Here is an 11,563-nt window from a genome sequence, read left to right as displayed (position 1 = left end):
CTAGCCTTAAGCAAAAGAAACTTAGGTGAGGTTCAGGACACACACACACACACAACTTAGACATTACAGTGAAATATCTAAGAATACAAATAGCCAACAAACAGGAAGATGTTCAACATCACCAGTCATTAGAGAACTGTAAATCAAAACCATGATAGGAACCATGTCACATCTATTGGGATGATTACTAGCTAAAAACAAAAAATAAGGGGCCGGGAGTTTAGCCTAGTAGTAGAGTACTTGCCTTGCATGCATGAAGACCCGGGTTTGATTACTTCAACCACATACATAGAAAAGGCTGAGAGTGGTGCTGTGGCTCGAGTGTTAGAGCTCTAGCCTTGAGAAAGTCCAATGACAGTTCTCAGGCCCTGAGTTCAAGCCCCAGAACTAGCAAAAAAAAAAAAATGCTGGGTGCACTAGTGGCTCATGCCTGTAATCCTAGCTACTCAGGAGGCTGAAATCTGAGGATCATGGTTCAAAGCCAGCCCAGGCAGGGAAGACTTTGACACTCTTATCTACAATCAACCACCAGAAAACTGGAAGTGGCACTGTGGCACAAGTGGTAGAGGGATAATCTTGAGCTGAAGAGCTGAGGGACAGCGCCCAGGCCCAGAGTTCAAGCCCCATGACCACCCCCCCAAAAATTGGGCCCCAGTGGCCAACCAGTTGAGTACCTGCAATCTTAGCTACCCAGGAGGCTGAGATCTGAGGATGACAGTTTGAAGTCAGCTTAGGCAGAAAAGTCCCCATGAGACTCTCACCTCCAGTTACCTACTTAGAGACCAGAAGTGGAACGGTGGCTCAAAGTGGCAGAGTACTAAGCCTTGAGCAAAATGACTCAGGGATAGTGCCCAGGCCCAGGCCCCATAGTTCAAGCCCCATAAGCAACAAAAAATTTTGGGAAACTTTTCATGCTGCTGATGAGAATGTAAAACGAGGCAACAAATCTGGAAAACAGTTTGGTAGTTCCTCAAAAAGTAAAACAGCCAGGTGTGGTGGCTCACGCCTATAATCCTAGCTACTCAGAAGGCTGAGATCTGAGGATCAAAGGTTCAAGCCAGCCTGGACACAAAAGGACCCAAGACTCTTATCTCCAATTAACCTCTAGAAAATGGGAAGTGGGCATTGGCTCTAGGGTAGGGTGGTAGCCTTGAGCTGAAGAGCTCAGGAACAGTGCCCAGGCTAAGTTCAAGCCCCCTAAACCCCCCCCAAAAAAGTAAAACAGTTATCCCAACAATGAAAAAAACAGTAAAATAGAATTGTTGAAAATGTTAGCAACTCCAGTCCATTAGGCATGTAACTAAAGAAAGGAATCAGGCCTCAAATAAGTGCTCACCACAGCATTATTCACAAAGGCCCCAAGGTGGAAATGGGGCTGTGGCTGTGGTGGTGGAGTGCCTATCTGTAGAATGCAAGGCCTTAAGTTCAAACCCAGTACTCCCCAAAAATAAGGATTAAAAAGGTGGAAGTAACTTGTATTCATGGAAACATGAATGGGTAACACTTGTATATGGAATATTTATGAATACAATGTGTTACATATGTGAATATTATATATGCGAATATTATTTCAGCTTTCAAAAACATCCTCTCTCAGCCAGGCACTAGTGGCTCACACCTGTTATCCTAGCTACTCAGGAAGCTGCATTCTGAGGATCTGAGGATCAGATCCAGCATGAAAGTCCTCAAGACTCTTATCTCCAATTAACCACCAGAAAAGTGGAAGTGATGTATGGCTAAAATGGCCGAGCAGTAGCCTTGAGCTGAAGAGCTCAGGGATGGCTCACAGGTCCAGAATTCAAGCCCCAGGACCTGAAAAAAAAAATCCTTCTTGCACATGCTCATACTTAGGTTTGAACTCTAGGCCTGGTGCTTTTGCCTAGGTTCTTTGTGCAAGTTGGCACTGTACTATTTGAGCCACAGCTCTGCTTTTGGATTTTTGCTAGTTAATTGCAGGTAAGAGTCTTGAGGCTTTTTCTGCCTGGGCTGAATTTTAATTTCAATCCTTAGATCTCAGCCTCTTGAGTAGCTAGAATTACAGTACTTGCCCAGAAGGAAAATCTGACATGTGGTACAACATGGACGAACCTGTAAAACATGATGCTACGTGAAATGTAATAGTCACAAAAGGACAAATTGTATGGGTCTACCTATATGAAGTACCTAGAAAAGTTAAATCAGAGACAGAAAGTAGAATGGTAGGTGCCAGGTCCTAGATGTCAGAGAGCAGGAATCAGTGTTTAATATGTACAGTTTCTTGTGATTAAAAAAATCATTAAATCTGCATAGATTTAATGTCACTAAATCACACATCTAGACAATGGTTAATATGGATATTTACTTATTTAGTACCAGTCCTGGGGCTTAAACTCAGGGCCTGAGTGTTGTGTCTGAGTTCTTTTGCTCAAGGCTGGAACTCTATCACTTGAGCCCCATTTCTATTTCTGGCTTTTTGTAGGGGTTACAGATTTTTCCTGCCCCAGCTGGCTTTGAGCAATGATTCTCAAATCTTAGCCTGCTGAATAGCTAGGATTACAGATATGAGCCATTAGCATCCAACTTAATATGGTTTTTATATTATGTATATTTACGAAAATAAAAAAGCATAAGTCGGGTGCTAGTGACTGGCACTTATAATCCTAGGTTACTCAGGCTGACATCTGAGGATTGTGGGGTCAAAGCCAGCACCCAGAGAAAAGAATTAGAGATTCTTATCTCCAATTAATTACCAGAAATCTGGAAGTGATCTATGGCTTAAAGTGGTAGAGTAATAGCCTAGAGCCAAAAAAGCTCAGAGACAGGGCCAGGAGCATAGCCTAGAGGTAGAGTACTTGCCTAGAATATACAAAGCTCTGAGTTCAATTCCTCAGTACCACACACAGAGAAAATGCTAGAAGTGGTGCTGTGATAGAGTTCTAGCCTTGAGAAAGCCCAAAGACAGTGCTCAGGCCCTAAGTTCAGTCCCTAGGACTGGCAAAACAAAACAAAAGAAAAAAAACAACAAGGTCAAGGACAGTGTCCAGGCCCTGAGTTCAAGCTCCACCACTGACAGAAAAGAAACAACCAGGCATGGTGGCTCACGCTGAAGAGCTGAAGAGCTCAGGGAGAGCATCCAGGCCAAGTTGAAGCTCCAAGATCCACAAAAAAGAAAGAAAACACCATAGACGATGGCTTGAAACAAAAGATCATCTGAAACTTGGCTGTCTGGGGGCTCAGTTGGGTAGTTTTTTGTACAAACCTGCCACCTACTCTCTCCTGACTAGCTCTGAGTTGGCTTGAAGCTGCCTGGAGCTATGAAGTAGGTTGAAGTCAGGAGAACTCCTTGCTCTCCCCTGAGGCAGGAAGTTGAAATTATCAGGTCAATTAGGAAAGACACAACCAAAAAATCCAAATCTCATTCACACGTCAAGAAGGCGTTTCTTGGCTGGGTGCCACTTTTATTATTTTTGGCCCAGACCACTAAAAGCCCTATAGACCTAGGGCAGGTACAATGTGATCTTTGATTCACGTTTCAAGGATCAAGGCAAGTGAGTTTGGGTGTAAATGCAGATAACATTTCAGAAACCTTTCATGAAAGGAGTCGCTAGACCAGGACAGAAAGGGAGTTGGTATAGGACGTGTGCATTTGCCTTTAGAAGCATCATTTCCCAGCATATCCGGCTGTCCCTGGCCCAAGGTCCCTTGGCTTGGGCCCAGATCCTTGGCCATCCATGCATATTAGGTCTGGGCTGTGTGGCTGGCACCCTCTCCCGCCTCTTCTTGAGGGTTGGGCTGTCCATGTACAGATTTACCATTTCATCTCTCCTCAAGGTTGCCAAGTATTGTGGCACTACCTGAGCTCAGGCTAGGCATGGTCCTATGGGAAAGCCTTGGTAACCTGCCCTCTTTGTCTTTTCTGAGTCCAGCACCCCCAAACCCACGACAAGGAAACCTATGGGGCTCTCCCTGTGGCCCCCAAGGCATGCAGATGGAGGGTGATTGCTTCTTCCTTGTCCTTTGCTGGGAATGGATATGCAGGGGTCAGGCCTAACTAAATTCCCATCATGGGCACTGCGTGGGCCCATAGGCCTAGCAACCCCTCTATAGCCAAGCCCTGTCTGGTGTCCTTGGCACCTTCTGCCTTCTCTTAGCTTCTAGCAGCCTTTCTGATGCCAGGAACCTCAAGATGTCCAGCAGACTCCAGGACAGAACTCCGGCTTCGGTTGCAGCAGACTGCGAGGGTTGGGGAGGAATTACACCACTGGGCGGCTCCCGCCCGAACGCCGCGCGCCTGCGCACGCGGAACGCTCTGCTCTCGTGGCGCTTGGCACTGCGTGGAACAGAGCGCTCACTCCCATCGACCCCCGCGCCGCGCTGCCTCGCTGGCAGGGCCAAGAGCGCTTGCGCGAGAGACGACTTACCGAGTACTGCGCAGGCGCGGACGCCAGAGCGCGCGCGCTTGGGTCCAGCTGTTCGGGCAGCGTCGGGTGTGCCGGGAGCCTGCACGGGGACGTAGGCGGGCGGCCGCGCGCACGTTGGGGGCGTGGCCGAGCGCCGCCGCATCCTTTCCTCGCTTCTGTGGAGAGCGTTCGTCGTGAACCTCGGCTGAAGGGTCAGTGGAACGGGAACTCCGCGTGCATTGACTCCGAGCTGCGCCCCCTCCGTCCGTTGCCTCCTCCTCGCCCGCACAGGGGTGTTCAGAGCGGCGGGCCTCGGCGGTCTGTGCTGGGGGTTGAGGTTTGCCTGGAGGCCGCGCGGGGACGCCGCGCCCGCTCCTCGCTTGGTCTGGCTCAGTCCCGTTCCGTTGTTGGTTTTCTAGGTGATTGTGGGCGTCGCGGCCTGTGAGGAAAGCAGGTGTGGCCGGTCTCCAGCTGCGGCCCCCCCGGGTGCGGTCGGCGGGGCGTGGAGTGGGCTCAGGTACGTCGGTGGGCGTTCTGGCCTTGGGACTTGTGAGCGTCTCTTCCCTGCATGGCGGTGGCTGGGGCTGAGGGGGGGGGGTGGGGGGCGGGGGGGGGCAGGCGGGTGGTCGGTGCAGACGACTGCCCTGAACTTTCTGGAAACTTTCTGGGGTTCCTCCGAGCAGCGGACGCTCCAGTATCGCTCCAGCTTTCCAAGGGCACTGCCTTTGGCTTTCAGAGGCAAAAAAAAACAAAAAAAACGCGCGCCACAGATCCAGCGCTGAGCAGAACGCTGTTCAGTCCAGGAGAAGGATCGAAAGGATCGACAGGTCCCAGAACCCAGGCAGAAGAAGCAAAAAGCAAGAGAAACCAACAGACTGATAAGCAAGGGAGACCTGGGATGGTCCAGGTGCTTAAATTGCTGAGAGTTTGGCCCAAGGGTTTATAAGAGGGAAGGTTTCAAACCGAAGCTTGACTGGCTTGCTGGTGCAGGGGCTTTGTCGAAGCTGCAGGATCACAGGTGCGCAGGTGGATGAACAGGGTGACAGCAAGGTTCCTAGTGGGGTTGGGAGGTGAAGAGAGGCAGGGACAGTGATCTGGGTGGCTCACTGGACATAGGATGTAAGCTGTGTGGGCAGCCTTGGGGCTGCGTAGAAGGTATTGCTCGTTTCTTTGTCTTCTTTTTTAAATAGAATTCAGTGAGGGATCAGGGCTGGCTTCGTGAATGAACTCGACATCCTAGTGTATTCTAGTGTGTTCTTTATCGTAATAGAGTGGGGAAGCCAGGCTCAGTGACTGTTTAGGCAGAACTGGGAGTGTTTCTGAATGCTTCAGTGGTAGAAGTAGGTGCTGGTAGCCCTGGTGGCTTTGAGTGTTGCAAGCCACCTGCGGGTGGGCGGGCGGGGGGGGGTGGGGAAGCTTTGGTGGTAAACACAGTCAGGTGTGAAGGTGTGTTCAGGCCAGGTGCTCCTAGGTAAGTGTGAGCCAGTGGAGAAGTGAGCTGTGAGTAGAGCATGAAGCAGAGAGTTTGTGAAGATCATGAGTGGGGGCCTTTCTCTTAAGAGGCTGGGGAGTGTTGAAGCTGGATGTGAAAGCCCTAGACTCAGACTTCCCAGGTCTGGAAGAGACCACTGTTTGGAGTGAGGGTGAGTTCAAGCATCCCACTGGGACTCTCCAGACCCAGGAAACAGGTGACTCAGGTGGCAGGAGTGGACATACCAGGTGGAATTACAGGATTTGTATGTCTGGGGATTAAGGTGCTGGACTGACTGGGATAGGGAATGTAGAGAGTTGTTTTCAGAGAGAGGGCGCTATTGCCTGCAATGCAAACTCTAGAAAGCTTAGAGTTGAGCAGGGAAGAGAGTTGATAACATGCAGGCACCCTGTTTGTCAGGGTACTGGTATGTATAAGAATCATTTGACATACTTTGGGTATGTAGTGGTTTACAATGGGGAGCATAGGAGAGCTTACTCAGCTGGCTGTGAAGAGGAGTCTGTGATTAAGCCTGTAATCTCTTCAGCTAGGTTTGCTGCCTCCGACACTTAGTAGTTGGTGTGTAAAGACAAATCACTTCATCACTCTGCCAGGGTGACAGTAGTACCAACCTCATGGCGAAGCATCAGTAGCTCACATTTGTAATTCTAGCTACTCAGGAGGCTAAGATCTGGAGAATTGCAGTTTGAGGCCAGCCCAGACAGAGGAGTTTGTTAGACTTTATCTCCCAAGTAATCAACAAAAAGCAGGGTTGGAGTCATGGCTCAAGTGGTAGAGCACTAGCCTTGCATACACAGTAATACCAGTCTCAGGTGTGAGATGTATGGACTGCTTTGTAAGGCACAGTGGTGCTGCTATCATTGTCCTGAAATTCCCTGGAAGCTCTAACCTGAAAAAGAGGTTTTCTTCTCCTGGGATTGACAGCATCTGTTGTTGGTACATCTTTGCCTTGAAAGTCATAGGCAGCATCTGTCTGCTTTTCAGACCTCTCAGGGCCCTTTTTTCTATTTGGAGCTCTGTAATTGGGTCCCAGGAATTTACCTGCTTGCTGCCACCTCCTGGGAAGCCTGATAGTGATGGTTGGGCCTAGTCCCTGCTCTTCCCCACCTTGTTTTCGGACAGATTGCCTTGGATGATGGCCTGCATCTGACATTCCCCTCGGCTCTTCTCAGCTCTTCTGAGGCCACAGCTGTCAGCTCCCCTGGTCCTGAGCACTGGCCTGGAACCACCGGGTCTGCCACACCTTATCCAGCTGATCCTTGTCTTGTGTTGTGTGTGCCCCCTCGGTCAACACCACCCCTTGTGCCTGCTGTTCCTTCTCCCTTCTTCTAGCATGCCTCGTGGCAGGCGCCCTCGGCAGGGCCCTCGCAATCCTATCCGGGCAGCCGCCAATTACGCCAATGCACACCCTTGGCAGCAAATGAACCAGGCCTCTCCTGGGGTGGAGTACACCCCTCTTGTGGATCCCTGGATTGAGCGTCCCTGCTGTGGGGATCCTGTGTGTGTGCGCCTGACCATGGAGCAGAAAAACACAGATAGTGCTTCAGCAGGTGGTAAACCCACAGAAAGGGGCCTGCTGGCTCCACGCATGCCTGGTCCATGGCCCCTCAGGATGGACTTTCATTGGGTCCCTGGCTCAGACCCAGGCACATTTGATGGCTCTCCATGGCTGCTGGATCGCTTTTTGGCTCAGCTGGGTGATTACATGTCCTTCCGCTTTGAGCACTACCAGGACCACCTTAGTCGTGTCTGTGAGATCCTTGGACGCTTGACTGGCAGAGCCCGGGCCTGGGCAGCCCCCTACCTGAACGGGGACCTGCCCTTGCCTGAGAATTATGAGTTTTTCTGCCAGGATCTTGAGGAGGTTATTCAAGACCCAGTCAATTTTGCTGAGTACCATGCTGTAGTGCCCTGCCCTCTGCCCCCAGCGTCAAGCCAGCCACCAGTGGCCCCACAGCTACCTTTGGTGAGGCAGTACTTAGCTAGGTTCTCAGAGACCCTGGCACTCAATATGGGCACTGCCCCCAGGCCAGTCCCAGGTGCTTCAGCTGTGCCTGCCCAGTCCGGGCCTACCTCTACATCCGGGAATGCTCAGCCTAAGCAGCAGCTGCCCAAAGAGAGAACTCCTGTGCCCCAAGAACCCCCTACCCAGGCCAGTTCTGTATGTGATCCTGATTCTGATTCCATGGGGCCAGCTGCCTCCCAGTCAGAGGAGGCAGCCCCCAAATCTGTTTCTAAACCTTCAGAATCTGCCAACTACCCTGCCCAGAATCTCGACCTAGCTTCCTCAGGGGATTCAGAACCTCAGAAAACACAGCAGGGGATTTCTGAGACAAAGGGAGACCAGAGAGTGTCCGTGGGTACATCTCAGGATTTGGCAGATGTTCCAGAGAGCCCCAAAGAGTTACCTGTTGTACATCCCGAATCCTTGGATTCTGAACATGATCCAGGCAGGTGTGACTGTGCCCCTTGTGATGGAGAGACCTGTATCACAGGCCAGCCCCAAGGCCCTGGAGGACAGAGTAGTGCGTCCAGGTGAATCTGAGTGATCCTCTAGCTGTGGGAGGAGGTGCATCTGTTCTGGTGTCCATCCTGCCTGACACAAGCAACTTTCCAGACTCCCCTCCTGGGAGGATGCACCTGTGTCCTCATCCAATTGTGAGGGATTCCAGCTGTGTCATCACACCTGGGAGTGCCATTTCCCTGGACCTGTTTCCAAGGGATAGTTCTGTAGGTCATCCCTGTCGGGTCATTTGTTGCCTGCGCAGAGCACAGTGTTTCTCAACAGTGGCTGGTCAGTATTACTCAGTGGTCTGCTTTGCTTGTCCTTGACAGAACCTGGTCCTTATATGATACCTGTTTTTCTTTTCCACTCCAGAATCCTCCCTGTGACCTCTGGCATGCTGTTTGCTCTCTCGCTTGATTTCCTTCCTCCTCCCCTCCCCCTCCCTCTTTCTTCCTTTTTTTTTCTTTCTTTTTGTGTGAGTTCTGGGGCTTGAACACTGGGCTTCGGTTGTGTCCCTAAACTCCTTTTTGTTCAAGGCTAGCGCCCTACCATTTGAGCCATAGAATCTCTTTTGGCTTTTTCCATGATTAATTAGAAATGAATCTTATGTTCTTTCCTGCCTAGGCTGGCTTTTACTATTATTTTTTGAACTTCATAATAATGATGTACACATATACAATGTATAATGAACAGATTAGGATGACTGGCATTTCCATCTCTGTTACTTTAACTTGGGAATGCTTGAACTTTTATATAATACATTATACATTATTGTAAACTGTAACCGCCCTACTGTTGTAGAACTCTAGAACTTGTTACCTAACAGTTATTTGGTACCTGTTAGCTAACCTTTGTATGTCGTCCCTCACCCATCCTAACTTCTAGTGAGACCAATTATTTTAGCTTTTATATGTATGTGGGAATGTATGGTAATGGTTTTATTGGTCCCGGCTTACTTCACTTTTAACACTTGTCTTCCGTTCTGTGGCTGAATAAAACTCCATTGCACGTATGTACTGCATTTCTGTTAACCACCTATCCATCACTAGACGCATTGGTCGACTGCAGAATCAGCCACTTCTATGTTGAATGAGTAGGGTGGCATCTTAGTTGAGAACTGTAGCCTGTGGGCTTACCAGCAGCCCTGGTGGGTTAAGAGGTTTGGGAAAGGGCTGGGAGTTTGGCCTAGTGGTTAAAGTGTTTGCCTAGCATGCACGAAGACCTGGGTTCGATTCCTCGGTACCACATACATAGAAAAAAGCCGGAAGTGGTGCTGAGGCTCAAGTGGTAGAGCTCTAGCCTTGAGAAAGTCCAAGGACAGTGCTCAGGCCCTGAGCTCAAGCCCAGGACTGGCAAAAAAAAAAAAAAGTTTGGGAAAGGTGGAATCCAGGCCCCTTACCAGGCTCAACTGCAGGCAACATCTGTCTTGTAACATTATCATTAAAATTTTGTGCCTTGGGGCCAGGAGTTTGACCTAGTGGTAGAGTGCTTGCCTAGCATGCATGAAGACCCGGGTTTGATTCCTTGGTACCCCACATACATAGCAAAAAAAAAAAAGCCGGAAGTGGTGCTGAGGCTCAAGTGGTAGAGTGCTAGCCTTGAGAAAGTCCAAGGACAGTGCTCAAGCCCTGAGCCCAAGCCCAGGACTGGGGGGAAAAAAAAAATTGTGCCTTAAGTTGTGGTGCTGCCCCTCCCCCTTCTTGGGCCCTTTGCTCCTGTACACTCGGGCAGTCCCAATGATGTAACTAGCTTATATCTTCTGGAAGACCACGAGCCTTGAATTCAAGACTCTGTTGTGGCTGTGTGGCCCTGATACACAATTGGTGCTCATTAAACATGCATTGCATCAACTGCTGAGTGTGTGGTGGTTGCTGACAAAGCAAGAGTCCTTTGTGGGTGGGAGCCTGTGAGATTCCCAGGTTTGTGTCACAGTTGTGGCTCCTGAAGGGCTAATTCAAACCTAAGGGTCCTGTGGAAGGAGTTGGACCTCGGGATGGGGATGGAGGCTCTACAGGTGGAGGGGGGTGGTCTTGAGAACTGGCTACTGGGAGCTGTAGGTGAAGTGAGACTGCAAATCAGATCTTCAAGGCCTCAGGCCAGGGACTGGAATGAAGAAAGACCAGTTTTGTACTAGCAGGGAATTTAATGAGAGCTGAGTAAGGAAGCTCCCTCCAGCCAAGTTCACTTGAGGATGAGGAGTAGCTGTCCAATGCAAAAGAGCCAGACACAAGAAAACCAGGCTCCTCTGCAGTTTTTCAGTTGTAACAACAAAAGACTCCATTCTGGCAAGTTGGAAGAAAATAACAAAGGAAACATGCGTTGCATATACAGACAGTTTAGGGGGATATGGTAAGAAAACAAATTTTTTTTTTAGGAAAAGAAATGGTTAGGATTGTTTTATTTGGTGACATAATTATTAGAAAAGGGTCTAGGTCCAGTTTTTATTTGTTTTTGTGAACTATTTCAAAGCCTAGGCTCTTGTGTATGCAGTAGCAGGGAAGCTGTTCATAGGAAGCTGATAGCAAAGTGAGATGCTGGTGGCAGTCTCAGACCCGAGAATCCCAGGGTGTCTGGTGGACATGCAATGAATCCTTTTAGCTTGAGATTGGTTCTTCCCGGCTTACCACTGTCCAGCCCACTTGTCTCCTGAGACTTGAGGTGTGGTCCACCATGCCACGGGGCCATCTGGGTGGCTTCTGTGCTTAGGCAGGCTGGGGAGCTCCTAGGGGAGTCTAGGAGATACTCATTGTGGTTGGGTCTCAGCAGTGGTGGCCAGGTTGCCTATGCAGGTGGTATAGGAGGACGGTACTGTGGACCATTACAAAGTGCCTTCAGGCACAGGCGATGGCACAGATTCTTTTCTACTCTTAGGTGGACAACGTTCCATGTTGTGTGCAGCCCATACGACGGGGCTTGGGCCATTTGTTCTGTTGGCATCCACACATAGGGCAGGCAGTCTGGGCGAGGTGCTGGAGCTGAGAGCCTGGCAGCCTTTGCAGGATCTGCTCAGGCTGGTCAGGATGGAAGGTCTGCTTTGCAGATTGCTGTACCTCCCTCCCCTCCCTTGAAAATATCCAGGGATTTTATATCCTGAAAATAGGGACATAGGCACTAGCCAAGGTTTTGTTTTGTTTTGTTTTTTTGTTTGTTTGTTTGTTTTTTTGCCAGCCCTGGGGCTGTCTTTGG

At 49.8% G+C, this 11,563-nt stretch overlaps 2 protein-coding genes across 3 annotated transcripts in view; both read left to right on the top strand.

Annotated features, from left to right (window-relative positions):
* The first annotated feature begins 4,812 nt into the window (after positions 1–4,812).
* The window catches only part of Gnb1l (G protein subunit beta 1 like), a 59,121-nt gene continuing 52,370 nt past the window's right edge, over positions 4,813–11,563 (top strand). Inside the window, exon 1 of one of the 2 annotated variants that reach the window (XM_090320634.1) lies at positions 4,813–4,896. The gene's annotated coding sequence lies outside the window, so the exon portion shown is untranslated. Of the gene's footprint in view, positions 4,897–7,027; positions 7,104–11,563 lie in introns of those variants that run through there. The other variant, XM_090320635.1, reaches the window with a different exon arrangement.
* Rtl10 (retrotransposon Gag like 10) lies at positions 7,097–11,191 on the top strand. The gene has a single exon (XM_090320633.1). The coding sequence runs from the start codon at positions 7,205–7,207 to the stop codon at positions 8,408–8,410; it is 1,206 nt and encodes a 401-aa protein (XP_090176759.1). The 5' UTR covers positions 7,097–7,204; the 3' UTR covers positions 8,411–11,191.

The sequence above is a fragment of the Megascapheus bottae genome, chromosome 28 (assembly GCF_031878675.1).
Source record: "Megascapheus bottae isolate mThoBot1 chromosome 28, mThoBot2.hap1, whole genome shotgun sequence".
Classification (NCBI taxonomy): Eukaryota; Metazoa; Chordata; class Mammalia; order Rodentia; family Geomyidae; genus Megascapheus; species Megascapheus bottae.
Note: the sequence above shows the minus strand (reverse complement) of the source record. Positions and strands in the feature narration are given on the sequence as shown.